We start from the raw sequence: 20653 nt of genomic DNA, 5'->3' as shown, positions 1-20653 counted from the left end.
AAAAAAATCATTGATAATATGACAGAAACACTTCCAATGACCGATAACCTTATCCAGTGTAAAATTGGCAGTATTTTTTTAAATAGGCCTAGGTGCTTATGATTACCGGTATGGCACCTCTAGATGGATGGAAATATGGCAATCTCAGACTTAAAATTTAAATAGAATTTTTTTTTCCTCAATTTTTTCTTTAATTAAAATTTAGGGGAGATAGTAGGGGTGAGGGGGGGGGGGCTAGGCCAGCTGCTTTCCACCCACTAAATCTGCCACTAATGGTTTTTCATTAATCACTTATTTGATCTTGCATTAGACCTATTTTATGTGTTATACAAATTTTTCTTATCAATTTTTAAGCTACATCAAAATCACCTTCTGTATAGACTATTGAACGGAATATTCACCAGTATCTTACATGCTTTTTTTTACTGCTTGATTATTTTTTTAAATATTTAAAGTACATTAGGTGATACATAATAAAATATGTAAGGCATTCTTTTTTTTTTTTTTTTGTTAGTTTATAAACAGTTGTATAAATTCTGTTATCCACGGCTTTAATGTTCACTCTCTCATCTATACGTTCCGTTCATTAAGTAGGTTTATTATTATCTTTGTAATTGTCCTTTGTTTTTATGTTGCAGTTTTTAAGGCGTTAAAGCTTAACTCATTTTCTCTTGACATTGAAATACAACTGGTAGTGACACATATTTTTGTTCACAACTGGAGTTAAAATGATTCATGTCATCTTCCTTTAATATGTTTACTAAGAAATTCAATGCAATATGATTACTTCAAAAGTTATATTTTATTATTAACCTTTATTTCTAAAACATTTTATTTTGTTCTCTTATTTCATTCCTTTTTATCAACTGTTTTCATTATAAATATTGAAATCTCTTATAAAATGTATAAATATTTGGTTGTAATTGTAAATGAACAAAAACTAAGTGGTTTTAATATGTGTAATATCAAAGTTGATAACTTGATCATTTTAAAAATAATTCAATGATTTAATTATTTTTGAAGATTTTTTTCCAAATTTTACCAATTAAAATGGAGCTGTAATATATTTATATATTTTAATTGTAAAAATATGATGAATTAATTATAGATAACTATTTAATGAGAAACATTGTTTGAAGGTTTGCATGGCAAGTAATAATATATTTTAAAAAACTGTTGTTTTTGTTGAGAATGTCTCGACGATTCGATTGAGTTGCTTCAATCGTCATCAGTATGGTTTGGTCATATACAACACGCTCGTATATTTTGGATAAACATGACAACATTGATATTGGCCTATAATTACGTATTTCATCATTTTTACCATGCTTATACACAGGTATTGTTTCAGCTATCTTTAACTCAGTTGGAAAAGCTCCTGTTGTTAGAGATACATTTGTTATATGACAATGGTTTAGCGAGGATGTCGGAATTGTTCTTAATGTATTTTGCTAGTATTTCGTCATGAACACATGATTTATTTGTATTTAATTTATCTAAGTAAATTTGGACATCATACTCAGTAACTGCTCTGAAAAACATAGAACTTGCAATATGTTTGTTATATATGCTGTTGGATTCTTGTTTAGAGGTTCGGTGTCTGTCTGTTCTGCTATGTGTTTTCCTATGTTAATAAAATATGAATTAAAATGCACTGCTTTTTCTGAAGTGGAGTTAAATGTTTGAGCTATAGTCTCATTTGTGATGGAGGGTTTGATTTAGGATTCCTTCCCAACATTTTGTTAACAATTTTCCACGTCTCTATTGTTATTGTTGCTTTTCTCAAATTCATTTTTATAATAACTTATCTTTCTATTTCTAATGGTCGTTAACATGTTACATATAGAAATTAAATATTTTAATTTATTTTCTGTTGTGGGTTTCTTTTTGAAAATTTTAAATAACTTTTCTTTAGAGCGGATTGATTTTCAGTCCGTCCGAACTTTACTTACAGGAAAGCACCTGTTGACTATTGATGTTAATGTAGTTGGTACGCTTCATTTGCGTCATCGCAGCATACCAAATTTTCCCATTGTTGATTTTGAAGCTCGGCCCTGAACAATTGTTGTTGTTGGACAGAAATGTGCCGTTTAAAAGTATATTTACAAGGATTATTTATTTATTTAGCTGTAGCTTAGTTATACAAAATATGGGGAAGTGATCGGATGTATCAGAAATTAGAATTCCTGTGTTTATGTACTGTGGTTGGTGAAAGTTTGTGTAGAAGTTGTCAATGACTGAGGCTGTGTTAGTGGTGACTCGAGTTGGCTTAACCAGCTGTACGAATGAGTTTGATTGCACAGTATCTACATGATTTTGTTATTGGTGCTACACAGATTGAGATTCACCCATCAGGTACGATTGCTTTTTCTCATTATTTATAATTTGAATAATTTCACTGAATACATCGTTGAAATTCTGAATGTTTGATTCAGGGGGTCTGTATATTAAACCACAAATAATATATTTGTGATCAGTTTCCATTTCTACTACTATACTTTCTGCTTCAGTTAAGTAAATTAGATCATTTCTCATAGTATAACCTATGTTAGTATGTAGGTACAATGCAATGTTCTATATTTAAGTGTCAAGCACTCGCTATAAAATAATTGTTTTATTCTAGAGGGGGCTATATAAATGCCCTTCAGTTCATAGGTTGTATAATTGTGATCTTTGTAGTCCTTTTTATATTGTTTTGAAATACGTTGAAGTTTTCATCGTCATCAGAATCGTCGTTATCATCAACAAAAACATTACTCATTTTCTCTTGACATTCAAACACAACTGGTAGTAAAAATTTTTGTTCACAATAATAGTGGTGGCGCTTTCTGTCATATTCCCTTTAGCTGTTTACCCCGAAATGCAATATGGTTTACTTATAAAATTATATCTTTTAGTTGTTCTATTATTATTTCTTAACAAAAAAAGAACACATTTTTAATTTTTTTCTTTTAATTCATTCTTTCTTCAATTGTTTTCATTTATAAATATTGAAGCCAATCTTAAAATGCATATATCAACTCTCATAAAAAAATAGAACGGAAATATTTTTTTTTCGTGACACTTTACATAAACAAATTCTATATCATTTGTGTACACATTTAAATTGTCTGTAATCATTTATGAATTTCAAAGTACTGTAAAAACAAAAATTGCAAATAAGCTAACATTTAAATGTTTTGATCAATGTGATTCTAGAATTCCCCCCCCCCCCTAATTTTACCAATTAAAATTGTACTGTAATATATTTCTATTGTTAAAAATATGAATTAATAATTATAGGAACAAGTTATTATCTTGAGTAACCTACTTAAGTAAAATAGCATTATATAGCTATGTCTTAAGTCTTAAGCACTCCGTATAAAATAATTCCTGTATTCTAGAGGGCGGCTAGTTCATAGGTTCCATACACTAACGACTGTTAACAGAATTAGACATTAAATTTTCCAGATTGAATCAACTCTGTCCAAATTTTGCCACTGGGATACTCGTATTCTTCTATGCACTTAGCTGTGAGCTCAGAAGAGTAACCAGCCTCCTAAAAAAAAGTGAAATGAAAATGAATCTAAATGCAATTAAGGAGGACACTATATGCAATGTTTATTCTACAGACAATTTTTGTATAAGAAAATTGTAACAATTAATTTGAAGAGACTGTAAACAAATAATAGAAAACTGTGATTGAATATGTTATAAGAAAATAGAACTGTAAAGCTTTAAGAACTTCACTAAGCTTCTTTATGATCAGCACATCATTAAAATATTAATAATTTTATTAATTGCTATAATCATTGTGTTGGACAAAAAAATGTATTTGTTTCAATCAAGTCGAAAATCAAGAATATGGAACTGAATCCCATTCCAATGATTCTTAACTCATTTAGTCATTTAGTGGAACTAATTTGCCACCATGGTGGGGAGGTGGGGTCCACAGTCTTTAAACAATTATTCATAATTCAACGATGCATCATGAACCTAATTTTATTATTAATAGTAATTGCTATTATCATTGTGTTGGACAAAAAATGAATTTGTTTCAAAGTGAAAATTAAGAATACGGAACTGAATCCCATTCCAATGATTTTTAACTCATTTATTGGAACTAATTTTCCACCATGGTGTTGGGGGGGGGGGGTCCACAGTCCTTTAAAACATTATTTATAAGGCCAGGATACATCATGAACCAATAAAACATTTAGTTGGAATCAGGGAACAGTGACATTTCACTGTTCCCTGGTTGGAATCAATTTTACCTGTGGTGGGAGGTAGTTTGTGCCTTTCATTCTGACTGGATAAACAAAATTATCACGTAGATGTTCCACAAATTCTATCACTCTGAACAGAAAAAGAATGCAGAACCATTAATTGTGTTTCATTTGGTATACTAAAGTACAATCATACCAAATTATTAAACAATAGTAAACATTATTTTTTGTCAACTACACTGCTTAGGTCTGTTTTCCACTAGAGACGAATTTACTCGCGCGAATCAAAGGCGTCGGTTCGGTTCCTGAGCTTCGATTGGTTGCGCATTTTTTTCGCTTCGCAAAGAGTAGAAACAGCTTGAACTACCGATTTCACTGAAGCAAAAACTCTGATAGAAATGTGAATGCGCATGAAGCAAATAAATTTGCGAGTGGAAAACAGGACTTTATGTAAAGCAGGCACTGACTGCGTTGTACAAATCCAAGTGCACTCTCCGTGAGCACGAGACACGATGTCGTCTGCTGATTGTCGGTGACAGTCTGAACCGATCATCATTAAAAACGATCCATTGTGCATCCGTCGTGACGTTGCATTTCCATAGAATCGCGTCAGCCGAAGACTGTCAGGCAGAGCGAGTCCCTGGCTTTTGATGCCCACATACACGTAGCTGGCTAGAATTGACGGGATTGCGTAAAACAACGGTGCGAGGTTCTGTTATTTTTTGTTCTTTATAATTATTTTGTTTTCAGGATATTTTCTTGCTTTGATTTTTTATTCATATTTATTTTTAAGTGCCTTAATATTATGAGTATTGTTAAAGTGCTACTGAAGCTCTCTGCCCTTGCTAAGATACTTAATAACATAGTGTAATGTTTATTCACACTTCAGTGGCAGGCAAGGGCAATACAGTATGCCTATCCAATAGCAATACAAGGTAAGAATACATTTAAAATAATTGCCTAATTATAAACAAAGACATGATAAAACATTTCCTTATAAAAACTGTAATTTTTAATATAGATAAACACCGCATTTATTTATTATATCTCATACCTGTTTTGCATTGTTCCAGACACACAGCAAAAATCAAACATACTTATATGATGGACCAGCTCACACAGCAGAACGCCACCGGCATGTGGACACACAGGAACTGAAGAAAGACAAGGGATGATATTATTCATCACTATTGAAATATTTGTTTGTATAATTTTGCTGGGTGAGCCAATTCTGGGTCAAATGTCACCATGTGACTTATACCCACAAATTATGACGTAGAAGATTCTCAAAAATTGATAAATTGCCACAAGAAATCTTACAACGTAGACCATACTGTAAGTACCATAATATATCAGTAAGAATAAGGGGAAGAAGAGTGAACATGCCCTGCTTTCTTCCACTATTAAAAGTTCAAATAAGTTCTTACCATCAAATTTCTTAGCCATCAAGAGAATGGCGAGGAGTTCATTGACACTGCCAACACGACAACTGTCAATCTGCAAAAATTGCAGAGAACCTGCTTGAAGCATCTGCTTGAAAATCACCCTGTTCTGACACATCTCACCAGTGGCAACACCAATGCCCAGAGGGTTCAGGGCCTAGAGAAAAACAGAGTGGTCAAGACAATTGTCGTCAAGCACATGGAATGTTAGCATTTGCTATTTTTCTTTTAAATTAATGCAAAATCAGTAACAAATATGCATTTCTTGGTACATTTGTTGAAAGAAACAGAAATGAATAGCACTTTTGCCACTTAACCCCTAAGTGGAAAAAATACCCTTAAAACACAGGAGGGTAAAGTGCGACCAGGTGGCCAGACAGTGATTTTTTTATGGTCTGCAAAACTGAATTAAAAAACCCAATGTGTGTGGCTTGATAACCATCTTTGACTAGAAAAAGACTGTTTTTCTACGGTCCGACACCGATCATCTGTGTTAAATCAAAAATACACTTTGGCCCCCGACCAATATTTATGCCTACCCCTGCCTTAAAATCAGTAGTAAATTTGTTGTGCGATATCAATCTAATGACCAAGTCTAGTTGACACAACAGCTAAAAAAACATGTTTTCTTTAAAACTGTTCTTTACTAGCATTTTCATTGCAAATCTGACAAAAACTAACATCTACCTTAGCAATGGTGGCATGTCCGAGGATGTCATCTGGGGATGTTGGCTCCTCGATCCAGAGTGGCTTGAATTGCGCCAACTCTTTCATCCAGGTTATGGCTTCTGGTACATCCCACCTCTGATTACAATCCATCATCTGAAAGAAAATTGACTTTTGGATAAAATGTTTATGTAATTACAACATTCACACATATATAAACTAATGTAGAAGCATGCTATTAACAATACAAATAAAAAATTTAAGAAAACATAAAACAATAATGTATAATATAATAAGTGTACAAATCATGCCATCTGAAACTTCACTCAAGCAATTGATATATAAATATATATATATATATATAATTTTTTGATACCTTGTTTTTTAAAGTTCGTAGTTGGCAAATAGTTTTGCCAACGGTCAAACCAAAGTGAAAAAAAAAAAAATATCATTGTTGAATGTAAACAGTGTAGTAATAGGATGGTTAAATGCTCTAAATTTATATAATTTAGAATTGAAGGCCAAATTATTTTTTAGATTTGACGTCACAGGCCAAGCAACTTGATATACTTTATGGAGCTAAGGTAAAATTCTGAGATTCTGTGGCCGCAGACCCCTGTTGGCTGCACAGACCTTTGAGATTTTTTTGCAATTTCAAATTATATTCTATATTTAATTGTACTACAGCACAATATAAGGACACTAAATTCACTTCAATTTTTGCACAATAAGATTGATATGATATTTTGCCAAAATAATTAAGACACTTAATTTTCCACTATTTCTTGCTTATTGATGATCATTTTTTTTTTCTTGTGTAAAACCATCACAAAAAAATTTGGGCAACAGCAGGGGAGGAGTGATGTCCCATAACCTCTGAAGGGGTCTAGGGGGCAAAGCCCCCAAAAGCTCTAACAATTTAGTGATTTTAAATGCTTAAGGCCTGTAATTGATCTTACAGCCTCAGGGAATGTGTTCAGTTCTCCTTTGAGAGTTCTCTCTGATGGAAATCTGCCTCCACAACTGGCACCACCACTTAATTTCAATTCTCGCAAAATTAGAGTTTGTTGGGAACTGACAGTTTTAAGTAGCATTCAATTCAATTTAATAAAGAGGCCGAGGAGCTCCGACAAAGTAGAATTTTGAGACAGTATTTAATGGACTTCTGAAACACATAATTCATGAATATTCTATTTAAATTTTTACTTGTTTTGGTGTTGGTAGGCCCTGGTTTCAAACTATCATTTGCAATTCAAGTTAGAGTTGCCAAAATATTTTGCAGGGAGGGTGGATGTTTAATGTTGTCGGAGACTGGTAATAGAACTTGTCATGTCTTCCTTTCTTTGTGCAAGTGTAACTGTGTGCAAAATAGCGTTTCCTGAATTGAGCATTTTTCCACAAAGTAAAACTAGATATTTTTTTTTTCTATCATATTGACCTTGATTCTTATGTTTGCTTCTCATCGTTTACGCCTAACCAAATATTGTTATCCGCTCAGGTGTCAATACAACTCACTGGTAGGACTAATCCTGTATTCCCGAGTATTTTTAAACCAAACATGTTACAGGCATAATCATAACAAAAACACAGTAATTTTTTTTTTTTAATCAATCATACAAAGTTTGTTGAACTTAATAGTTTGGCACACAATAGGTATTTTCTGTGTAATTTCACCCATCCTATATCCACCAAATGCCAGGGATTCAAAGCCTAAAAACTCTTTGCCAGTATAATCTTGGGTCTACTCATAATAAAAACAAGTCTATGATCTTATAAAGGATTTTTTTATCTATGTCATATCTAGCTGAACTAAGACTACCAATCATTGGCATCTCTCGATTGGTTGGTAACAGATTTAATTTTAGATCTAGGTGCTGTGATTTGGCCTTCACTTTATTGAAAATAAGAATAATTTGCTTCGCGGGCCAAATTTGGCCCACAGGCCGCCTATTAAGAACCAGTGGCATGGAGACTGCTTTGTTGTTTGATACAAAGAAGAATGAAATTAAAAGCTATGGTGTGCAAACAATTTCTACTGAAGTTTGTTTTCGTAGAGTTGATGATTGAAATGCTTAATTTACCAGTGTATTCTGCCATCCAATTTCCTCACGCATCATTGCTGCTCTTCTTTTGTCATCTTCTATGTTAGCTCCAACTTTCATTTTGAATCTTGTCCAACCCTCAGAAAGAGCCTTTTTACATTTCTGTAGTACAAGATATAACAAAGTCAGGAATATTTTAGGATTGTCTCTACCATAGTAACAAGTATATAATTAATAAAAATATCAATTGCAACAAAATTGATATGTAGGAAAGGTATTGGATACATCATGATGTATTTGAAAGTGTAAGATGTCTTCAGAAACTAATTTACCTCTCGTAGAGTGTCATCCGAGTACCCAAGCCAAGCTGTGGAAGTTGTGTATGCTGGGTAGCCATTTTCTTGAAGAAACTTTTCTACACAAAATGCATGATAAAACATTAATTAAGAATGTATTGATTGAATGAAATGTATTTAAATACAAATAAGAACAAAAATATTTTAAATTATATCATTGATACAATCAAATTCATAAAAGTATAATTAACAGATCTTCCACATTAATAGTTAACATTTGAGCGTCTGGAAATTAGAATCTTGTACACCTGTATAATTACCATCTAGCATACTAGTATAGTTATATTTAGCAACACCTGTACAATATTGCATACCTGTATATTAAACATCTTCCATACATACATATTTACCATTTTTTTTACTATTGTCAACACTTATAGTAAGAGTATTTTGCTCGTATATAATATATGTTTTCTATACTATTGTATGATATTATTATTGTTGTTATCGTAACATATTTAAAATTATGTTTCATATCACCTCTATCCTTCTTGGTTGACTGCTGTTTCTGAAGCATTTCTATTGCCTCTTCTTTTGTTACAACATCAGTTCTAATATAAAATGAAAAGTGATGTTTAATAATGCATTACAAGGAAATCAAGAGAAAGAACTTCATTCATAATGGCAAATTATTTTTAAAATGAGACTAAAATGTGCATCATAAATCGAAATAATAGGGCTTAATTATAGAGAGTTATTAAATTATGAAAACATAAAGAGTATTTATATTATGTAAAATTTAAGAAAATAATAAAAAGTTCAAACTGGAAATACATACTTACATATAACGAAAATCTATACAAGAAACAAGCTGTTCTGGAGTCTATCGATAAAATTAAATCATAAATGGGTAATATATGGTATTAGCATTGGAATGGTATAGTATTGTGACATAGGTACTTGTGTAGTGATATATTAAACAACATTATGCTGCCCTTACCAGGCCTGTAACCAGCTTTGGTAATGGTGGGGGGGGGGATCTTTTTCAATCTGAGTGGAACTTTCGGGGTCCAGGGGTTCTCTCGAAAAATGTTAAAAACCATTCCAAATTCTCTTCTGGTGTTTTTGAGCTGCTTTCAAATGAATTTATACAATTTTCGTGAATTAAAACTGAATCAATTTGATATGTGCAAATATCGGCAGTAGGCAATACCGTTAGGAAGTCTACAGATAGAATCATATCATATTCATCATCATCATCATTTTCGTTGACTGTGCAGAACGTCTTTTGAGTATAGTCGCACATAAAAACTACAGTGCATGTCATAGGCTTATAAGGCAAGGGCACATATTGACAAGTGCATAAATCGCACTAAGTTGTGTTTTGTGCTGGTTTAGTAGAGCGGAACTTCCTATTCTGTGGGGGAATCGATAACCCCCTGGTTAAGGCCTGCTTACTCTGCCCATAACATGACGTTATGCAGTACGCGCAATGCGCATAAGATAGTTCACAGTGAACATGCCATTTTACTGTATAACATACAGTGTCATTGTAAAAAAACTTTGATGTTTTATATATATTTTATGAGTCAACTATCATTAAACTTGGTAGTACAGCATGATAGAATAGTCGGTAGTATGGTATGTCTTGTTTCACCTTATTACATTATTAATCATCACTTCATAAAAAAACACATGTACTTACCATATCTGTAAGAAGTTTCCACACAGGCTAAACAAAAAATAGAAATAGATCTTCTTAATGTACAGTGCTGTACTATGTGTATATGACAATTTCATCACTTTTCAGGTAAAGTTAATTATTTTAAATTTTACCTTTTGTTCTCGTTTACCATAAAGATCCCACAATGCATTGAGAATAGCAGCACAGGCCAAGTGTATAACTCCCTTTTCTGGACCAATCTATGTAACAACACATTGTAAGTTAGTCCACCTTCATATAGAGCGATGAAGATCAAGATGATTGTTTTTAATGACACTCCGTTCAGTCTGCCACCTGCTGGCGCCGCCAACAATGAGCGGGGTTGGATTTGCCGTCTACGATGCAGTGAACGCCTGGCTTAACAGCAAACAGTATAATACCGATTATCATCACGGAAACATTTAGACAAAATGGTCAATTATTATCAGAAGTGATCTAAATCACTACATGTATAAACAATTCTCCTTTCTGTATGATGAAACAATTAAATAATTATTTTCCAAAAATACAGAAAGTGCAAACAGAAACTATAATGAAAAATATGATAATGATGATGGTGAACACGTTTGTAGTGGTAATTGACCGGGTGCTGAAGAGGTGGTGACAAGCAGCAGCATAGAAAACAATCACATTAATAATAGTAGTTCTGTAAGTGGATGGTGATGTGAAGAGGAGTCAACCATTCAGATTGCAGATGTTATACCCATATATATATATATATAATAATAACTGCAGTGATAAAGAATCTACTCAACCCATCTTAATTGGGATTCGCTGGTAATTGTTCTCCAAAATCCTCCAAAGTCAGACACAATTTTAGCAAAATCTTGTCCAAGAACAAATGGTGACAATGCCTTAACAGTTTGACATACTGCAAAATATAGAAGAAATAGAATGTTGTGGCCACATGTTCTATTTAAACCCTGATAAAACAAAATTGTTTTTACGTTATGTATATTTTTCATTATGGTTAAGTCGTTAATTGTATTTGCTCTAGAGGTTATTAAGTTCATATGAACAGTATTAACAATAATTATCTCCATAAAAAATACCAGCTGGTTAAAAAAAACTCTAATATATGAAATTTATTATTCATCAGGATAAAATAACTCATTTACTCTCAAAGAAATCAGAAATCAGAAAACCACTTTGAAGAAATTCAAAATATTAGAAATTTGTATGATTTTTTTTATATCTGTACTCACTAACTTCAGTGCCTCTTCCACAGGTAAATGTTGGGCCATGTCCAAATAAGCCATCATTCACATTTGTACCAATAATCACATACGCACAAGAATAGTCCGGGTCTGTGTGCTTGGGAGAAAATTTTGAAAAAATAGTATCAAATAAAAGAGATCTGAAAGAAATACATAGTCTGAAAGTGTAATGTCATGATGAGGATCTTAGGTGTGGAAGTGCAGGGCTCTGAGCTGTATCCATCTACTGTTCTCAGTTCCAGTAGAAAAGAGTCTTGAAATAGAGTTGGAGAGGGCAAATGGGGGCAGCATAAAGGTGACCGGGCTCAATCAAGTTTAGGTGATTTTTAACTACTCAAACATTTTTTTTCTTAAAAAAATGTTCAGCGTGAAAAGGTGGCTGACTGGAGAAGGGATGCTGTTTTTGGGGATGTGCCCCTTTCATTTCAGCGCATCCCCTGGGCCTAGATAATGCCAATGCTTGGATGGTTGGTTCATGCACACAGGGCGAGAACAAATTGAGAAAATTTGACATTACTATTAATAGAAAAGATTTTAATTTTTTTTTCATACTTTTTTGAAAAAAAAAAAAACCAAAAAAAGCATAAATTAAAAATCATTAAAACTAAAAGAAAGGAGGTTCTACTACCACAGTAGGGCCTATGTGAAACTAGAGCGCCCCCTCTACATCGATAAACGTTATCGCATACGTTTGCAAACAAAACGTAAACATACATAGGCCTAGGCCTAGGCCAGGGCCTAGACCAGAAATAATTATTTTTTAATATTTGAGGTTTTATTGCAAAATTACATACAGAATAGAATACAGAATGCCGTAATCAGCATCTCATTGTATTTAATACAGCCTACTATCTCTATGCTATGTTACCCAATCAAGATTGTCTAGCCGATAGGCTTAGCTCCTTCTGTGCAGTCATCCACACGGACAAAATCGGTCGATCGATGTGATCTGATTCACATCATAAAGTACGGCCTAGCCTAGCCGCACTACTCACCATTGCGTCGGAGCCATGTCCTTCGAGAGATGTTGGGAAGCGAATATCTTTCACTTCTAATGATGATATAAGAACAGACATTATGTAAATTTACAAATAAAATAAATAGCGCTCTGTGTAACAAAAGCCTAGCCCTCTTCTTCGAGATCTTTCTCTTTGCAGGCAGATAAAAAGTAGCACGTGACTGCAGAGAGGTACCTGGATTTATATCATCGCGGTTTCGTTCCCAGGTGATTGGATAACTTTGTAACCATGGAGATTATCCATGTTGCAGTTACATCGGCTGAGAAATTATACCACAGTAGTTTATTGATTACAATAGGCTACTTTTAAGCCTAAGTCGTTCTGGTGGTAGAACAAGTCTTCTCGGATAAGGACTATAACCTAGGCCCAGTGTATGATTACAATGGCTCGTGTGCACTATATAAATAAAGAACCCAGTACATTTACATCCTTCGAGACGATCATAGGGGGATACCCCGGTGCTGGAACAGACAGCCCATAACGACAAGAGTTGCTGGTAGGCCTACTGGGTTACCGGGTAGCAGTGCACAGACACGAAGGGACCCTGGGGTGAAGAAAGTCATTGATCGAGTTCCTAGTCCACATATCAAGCGCCCTGCGTATCTTACATTAGATGGATATGTGCGCTATATAAAACTACACTATTATTATTATTATTATTATTATTATTATTATTATTATTATTATTATTATTATAAGATTAATAGTATTTAAATAATAACAATCGTGATATAATTAATATATATAGGCCTAGGCCTATATATATATATAATTGATAATAATAATAATAATAATAATAGGCCTAATTATTATTATTATTATTATTATTATTATTATTATTTATTATTATTGCCAAAGAAGGAACGATTTAACAGCTAAATTTTCAAAAACATCATTTCGTATCATCATCATAGCAAAAGCCTATATTTAATTACGTATAGTGTTGGCCTTAACGGCCCCAACAAGACATGTTTCGGTTGTACTACCACCATCATCAGTTATCGTATTGCACACAGGCAATAATTTGTATATATACTATAAGGGAAAAGAAAAATTCAATGTTTCAATTTGCATGCTAAGAAGTTGTGCAATTATCTATATATTAATTCTGCTAATCACCACCGCGTAACTTCCTCTATCTCCTCTGAAACCGCTGGCAGGAATGTGCTCATATCTCATACACTGGGGCATATGTCACGACCATAATTGGCTGGATATTGGATAACAACGAAAAAAAAACAGCCAGCCAAAAAACCACCGAAAATCAGTACCTGTTTCTCCATGTTTCGCAAGTTGCTTACGTCACGTAAATACAATTAATCATATTAATTATGTACTGCAATAATGCTTAGGTATAAAAAATATCGAGTCAGGCCGTAAAATATAATTCAATATAAAATCCTTTTACTGACTTATAAGTCACTGACTCTCAATCAACCCGCATACATTAATCAACTTCTTCCCAAATATGTGCCTGGCCGTTCCCTACGTTCATCTGATCTCAATTTAATTTCTGTCCCTCGCACCAACACTAAGACCTTCGGACACAGATCCTACGGCTGGGGGCGGGAAGAGCCCCGGGGGCGGGAGGTTGCGCATTCTGAACGTTTAAGGACTGTTTTGAGAGGATAAAGTGAAATTTATAATAGACGCATCATAAATAGGCCTAATATTAGTATGCCTTACAATTACAACAACTCAATAGTGGCGAATACAGAAATTCAAAAGAAAGGTGACCCAGGAAGGGACTTTCACAGACGGAGGGTCTAACCACTTCAGCCCCACCATGGTTGGGGCTAGGGTAAGAAAAGTTATGATTAGGGCATCTCTAGATGGCAAGAAATTACACTTTTAAACTTAAATTTTAAAATAATTTTCTTTTTTTCCATTAAAAAAAAACAGGAGGGGAAGGGGGGACCTTGAATCTACTTCTCCCTACTCAAAACATTATTTATCAAAAATAGTCATAATCACGGAAAATTGGCATGAAAGAATCCAGATCACATCCTGAAAACAAAATTATGCACCTTCCCCTTAGCAGTTACTGAGACATACTCTGAGTCACGTGCCGACTCGATAATGTCTAATGTCATATACCCAGGGAAGGGCGCAGATCTGCCTTGAAAGGTGTGGGGTAGGGAGACATTTCATGAGTGCACACCCACCTCAGTCCCACCATTGTTGGGGCTGAGTTGCGAAAATTTAAGAAAATAGTACATCTAGATATGGCCAGAAATGACACTTTTAGCAAAATTCATCGTCATCATATTATCACCATTATAATAGTCAAAATAAAGCGCCAACTAATTTTTCATGATTTTTTTTTATCACAGATTTTACCATAGAGATCTTATTAATATGTGTGATGTACCATAGAAAATAAAGCTTAAAAACATTGTCTTTGATGCATGTATATTACAACCACCTTAGCCCACCATGGTTGGGGCTGAGGTTGTTTTAGGAAATACAATAATACCTCTAGATGGCTGGAAATGACACTTTTAAATAGTAAAATTTATCATCATTGTCACATCACTACAAATTTCTCATGATCTTTTAGCAGGGATTTTCGGCAACCATAGAGATTTTTAATATCCATGACAACTTTGGTACTAAGTTTCAACTACTATATAATAATTATGGTGGACAAATCACAACTTTCCTTTTCGCCTTCAGCACAATTTTTAATATTATTAATATTATCATAATCACCAACGTCGACATCATCATCATCATCATCGTCATCATCATCGACATTATTATTATTATTATTATTATTATTATTACTACTACTTTAGTAGTATAAACAAAACTTTATAAATGCTTGCAAAAGGATAACAATCAAACTGAACCATACCATATCACATTTCTGTATTTTAAAAGACATGGCATGGGATTTATGGATTTTTTTTGTTAAGTAAGTTTGCTAAATCCACTCATTGAGCAGTAGCCGTTATAAACCCGGAAATTTATTTTTTGTATTATCGTGTACAGTGAAAAATTTATTAATCTAATGAATATTCCACTGGGTACAGTTTAGTGACTTTTGTTGAAGTTTATGGTGGGTTTCTATTAGAGCACGGGTCACAAACCTATAGTAGAAGGAGTCAATTAGAAATTGTACAGCAATCAACACCAATGTGCTGATGCATATTTACATATTTTAGAGATTCATTTTGAGTGATGCCAGGAAAGAATTTGTAGGCCTATTGGCTAACAAGAACAAGCTTTAAAATTCTAACTCTTTACAAAAAGTGGGAGCCAAGGCTCCCCCTTGAATACGTCCCTGGCAGATCATGGGGACGCGCTCGTAAATGGGGGCCCACATCACCCATTTCCCATGTTATACAGTTTTCCCTCTTGGCGGCCCTTGTGATGTGATGATGATGAATGTTACTAGGAGTGTCATTTCCGGCCAATTAGAGCATGGTTAGAGGTACAAACTGTAGGCCCAATATTTACCAAATGTTCGCGCCTCAGCTCCAACCATGGTGGGGTTGAGATGGTTGTGGACTCGCAGCTTTAAGTAGGTAAAGTAAATACATAAAAGACAATGTTTTAAAGTTTTATTTTCTATGGTACATCACACAGATTATTTAGATCTCTATGACTGCCGGAAAATCTTGCTAAAAGATCTTGAGAATTTTGTTGGTGCTTCATTTTGACTGGCAAATGTGACTGATGATGCATTTTGCTATACAGTATATGAGTGTCCTTTCCAGCCATCTTGAGGTACTATTTTTCAAATTTTGTACCATGGGGGGGGGGGGGGGCTGAAGTTGATATGGACTCACGGTTTAAAATAGGTAACATAAAGTAAATACATCAAAGACAATGTTTAAAGGCTAATTTACCATGGTACATCACACATATTATTAATTAGATCTCTAGTGTGGTTGCCGAAAATCGCTGATAAAAGATCATGAAAAAAATTGTTGGTGCTTCATTTTGAATATAAGGGTGATGTGATGATGATGAATTTTAGGCCTACTATATTAAAGAGTGTCTTTCCAGTCATCAGAGAGTACTTGGTATATCCATGGAGGTATTTTTATACCTATTTTATACCTCCATGTTATATCCTAAAATATTCGCACCTCAGCCCCAAGTACGTGGGGCTGATGTGGATGTGGTCTTATGGAATATCCCCCCCCCCCTTACCCACCTTTCAAAACAAATCTGCGCCCTTGATAATTGATACTAACAATTCTAGGAGGCCTAAGTAATTGTCAACCCACGTTTATTGAGATTTAGCATTTTCCATCTGTAAATATTTTGATTTGGTATTTCCCACACCCACATTGATATATTATAAATTGATGTTAAATCGATGGATTAAAATTAAAATTAATTCGCAACATATGAATACACTGACGTCATACGCATTGGTATCACGCAGCTATCCAGATGGTTAAATATTCGGAAGTAGATATCAACAATACAACGATTAGGGCCTACTTCCGATAGACTCCGTTCCATTCATGCTCGTTCTTACCTTTCTCTATAAATCAGCTAATCAAAAGTATCTAATGCCGCCTTATATTTTGAGCCAGTAGAATATTGTCATTAATCAACGCTCATAAAGTTACAGACTTGTTTTTAGCTACAACAAAAAAACATAAACAAATTTATACTGTTTGTTTCTAACGTTATTGGTTGGTTTGTTGATTAGCTGTTGGTTGGTTGGTTTGTTTGTTGATTAGCTGTTGGTTGGTTGGTTGGTTGGTTTGTTTGTCGGTTGGTATATTGATTGGTTGTTTGGTTTGCTTGCTGGTTGCTATGTTGTTTGTTTGGTTTAGGTCGTTGGTTGGTTCATGGTTGGTTTGTTAGTTGGTCAGTCACCGTAGTTGACTGGTTGGTTCGTAGTAAACGCGTTTATGAACTTATGTATCTTGTAAAAAATGGCAAACACACAAATATAGAACAGGTTGACTCCAAAATTGTTTACGTAAACTCTGCAATTTAATTGTAGGCCTACTTGAAGATGAAGTTAATTTCAATTTGTCCCTTTCTTAGTTCAGAAACGCTTTATTCCTGACTTTTTGTATTCTTACTTACATCGATAAACTTTATATGGATGCTAACTGAGAAATACCCGAAAACAGATAGGGTGAGAATTGCACATGACAGGGGGGAGGGGGGGGGCAGAATAGATTGTTTCTCAGCTTCTTGGGCAAGCCTTCGTCCTGGTGGCGACAACGGCTGAACGGTGATGATGATATCAAATTAACACAAAAGTTTCAAATTATGTTTATTCTGCTCATGAAATACCATTATTATCTTGCAACATAGAATATCTGTGTAGTAGTGGGGGCCATGTGAGAAATAAAGCCCGTCTACGGGAACGAACAAAGGCCATGTTAAGCTTATGTATAATATTATAGGCATATACAGTAAGGCTGATTTAAATCATACGAGGTACCGTACAGTATCTTTCCTTGCCATAATAATAAAATAGAGAATTCACGCAACAGGTAGACTCACGCAATGCATAATGATGTATTACCAGTATTATGGCTTACGTGAACCCTGCAACTTATATATAGGTCATGAGGATGTATGGGATCAAACACTTAACAATATTAATCCGTATTGATAAGATTTTGTCCGACCGACCTACTCAAAATTAACCTACTACGAGTGGGCCAATTATTCATAGAATTTTGCGAGACTATAGTATTTTTGAAGGATTATTGATGTTAAGTCTGTTTTGTTAAAATTAGTCGCTATTGAAAATGCACATGAAACTTAATGTGTTCTTGGTATTGAAGCCAATAAATACGTCAACGCTAATGTATTTTATGAGTACAATAACCATAATAATTGTAGCTCTGAACAAACATCGTAATGAAAAATGTTTTGAATACAATAACCATAGACCTATATATATATATATATATACATATATATATACATATATATATATATATGTATATGTATATATATCATATTATTGTAGCTCTGAACAAACATCGTAATGAAAAATGTTTTTATTGTTATTTCTATTTTAAAAATACATAAACAATATATAAAAAGTGGTCACTCCAGAGTGCACCTCCGTCCTATCACTTAATACTGTAATTGTTTTTTTAAATACGGTACCCAAACTGACTTTCGGTAACCTGGGCCTTCGACAGTTTTGTCTATAATTTATTTACATTCACCACTATTGCGGCTCCAAAGTTGTGTTATAATCAAGGCGCATAATTCCAAAAGGTAAATATCATGTCGACATTGCGGCATGATTTAAGCAATTTTATACCTTACATGACCTAATATTTAACATTAAAACTGCAAACTCTTGTTCAAATATTTGTTCATTAGGGAGCTTTCGATTTGTACGCTAGAAGGGATTTACCTATCATTCGTGACCAGCCTACGTCCTCTGCCCAACGTACTTTTTTTTTTTTTCAAATTGCGTCCAGAATCCATGTGACGAGAGGAGAACTTAAGGTTCTCGCATGCGCAGACGACTTAATGGACGTCATTATACGTTCTACGTATTACGCTCGTCGTGCAATCGGAAGCTCCATATTAAAAAAAAAACCCAGGACCTACAAATTACATATTACCATTGTAGCCCTTGTTTAATCATGGAGGAATTAGTTTACATTAACTAAACTAACTAATTACTCCATGGTTTAATGACAGTCAGTATAGGTACAATAAATTCCCTAATCAAATAAGTTGCATAATAAAATGCACATCAGTATGATTGTTTATTTACCTTGACCTTCTACATAGGCATGCGCACTTGGATCTGCAAGAGAGCTTAAAACGTACATTTTTTTCTGCTTTTTATTTAGAAAAAAACCCCATCGGTATTATACATTGTAGTTTCCGTTTATATCATACACATGAGTCTGTAACCACTGGATTCATGTGGTTAAAATATCAAGAAGGTTCATAGCTATGCGTTCTTGCATTTTTATTTTTTTTTAGTTAGACACCCATAGGACTACGTCATCAGCCTTTGCTTCCTAATCCCCCACATATTTGACACCCAGGGGAATGGTTGCGTGAGAAATATAGCCGCTTCATGAAGGGCATGTATTCATCCCATAATGTAATTATTCATTTGCATAGCTTACTTCCTGTTAAACAATTTTTGTTTACCTAAAATTATAATATAATGTCTTCGGGGCTTCTTTTAGGTAAATTGTCTATAATGAGTTGCATCATCATCGAATATCGTCGCTTATAGGATTATATTCTGAAAGAGAAACTGTATAGGGTCACTAACAAACAATTTTACAAACTAATTAGACCAATTTATAATCCATGAAATTATCTATGTACGTTTACAATATAAGTCTTAAGACATTTCTTATCAAAACAAATTAACTTTAGAATCGTTTAGTTTTTATATTTAGGTCTACTACTATTATTGCAGTATCCTATTTTAAACAAATAGGCCATAAATAATTAAATTTATAACCGACGAAAAGTTATTAAAAAATAAATAAAAATAAAAATAAATGAATTTGAGTGTTCGTGAATAACCACATTTTTGCTGTGGTTAAATACTTCCGTTTATTCATACAATATTAAACACTAAAGTAATGAAGCGTCAACAAGAAGGCGGCAATTCGTTCAACAAAAATGTACCGTACACCGCAAAGGCTCTCTGAAGAGTCGGTTGCCCGCTTCCGACGGCCTTGTTTTATGCTGTCAATTTGTCTAATACAATAATGAATGATTAATAATCGATTTGCAGAAAATAACATGTTTCACTTACCACTCTCACGATACGGTACATCTTGAATACCTTGATTTTTTTTATAACTAACATCCTGTAGTAGACCTATATTAATTGTGTTAATTTTCACATTTTGTGACGATCGCTTCAATTAAAATTAATAAAGTTCTAATCTATATCGATATACCCCTGGCACGTATTGATACAAAATCCCGAAGGGGAAAATTAGGTCTTGGTTGTTTCTACTAACACACCTTGATAGCATTAATTTCTAATAATCTAAGCCTGTTTGATCCTAACCAACTTAAGCCTACTGGTAACCAATACCGATTTTAGATTAGTCC

General features: G+C 33.9%; 1 protein-coding gene and 1 long non-coding RNA gene across 2 annotated transcripts; one reads left to right on the top strand and one right to left on the bottom strand.

Annotated features, from left to right (window-relative positions):
• The first annotated feature begins 2040 nt into the window (after window positions 1-2040).
• Window positions 2041-12172, top strand: LOC117123850. Its single transcript, XR_004447898.1, has 2 exons — window positions 2041-2355; window positions 10512-12172. It is a non-coding gene; the product is annotated as an uncharacterized LOC117123850 (long non-coding RNA).
• LOC117123848 (mitochondrial enolase superfamily member 1-like) lies at window positions 2569-12999 on the bottom strand. Its single transcript, XM_033269879.1, has 14 exons — window positions 12587-12999; window positions 11580-11688; window positions 11130-11245; window positions 10488-10574; window positions 10357-10383; window positions 9494-9534; window positions 9192-9262; window positions 8688-8770; window positions 8395-8517; window positions 6335-6469; window positions 5633-5804; window positions 5260-5359; window positions 4254-4335; window positions 2569-3538 (listed from the first exon to the last, which is right to left on the bottom strand). The coding sequence occupies exons 1-14, from the start codon at window positions 12665-12667 to the stop codon at window positions 3431-3433; spliced, it is 1335 nt and encodes a 444-aa protein (XP_033125770.1). The 5' UTR covers window positions 12668-12999; the 3' UTR covers window positions 2569-3430.
• Window positions 13000-20653: the final 7654 nt, after the last annotated feature.

The sequence above is a fragment of the Anneissia japonica genome, unplaced genomic scaffold (genome assembly GCF_011630105.1).
Source record: "Anneissia japonica isolate Jap-2015-1 unplaced genomic scaffold, ASM1163010v1 scaffold287706_len398110_cov188, whole genome shotgun sequence".
NCBI classification, from domain to species: Eukaryota; Metazoa; Echinodermata; class Crinoidea; order Comatulida; family Comatulidae; genus Anneissia; species Anneissia japonica.
This window is presented reverse-complemented; position numbering and strand designations above follow the sequence as displayed.

Coding starts and splice junctions, on each gene's coding strand:
- LOC117123848 (XM_033269879.1), bottom strand. CDS start 12,667: ATGTCTGTTCTTATATCATCATTAGAAGTGAAAGATATTCGCTTCCCA. Junction 9,535..10,356: donor GGAAACTTCTTACAGATATG/GTAAGTACATGT, acceptor TTTTATCGATAG/ACTCCAGAACAGCTTGTTTC. Junction 8,518..8,687: donor CGGATGACACTCTACGAGAG/GTAAATTAGTTT, acceptor CTTGTACTACAG/AAATGTAAAAAGGCTCTTTC.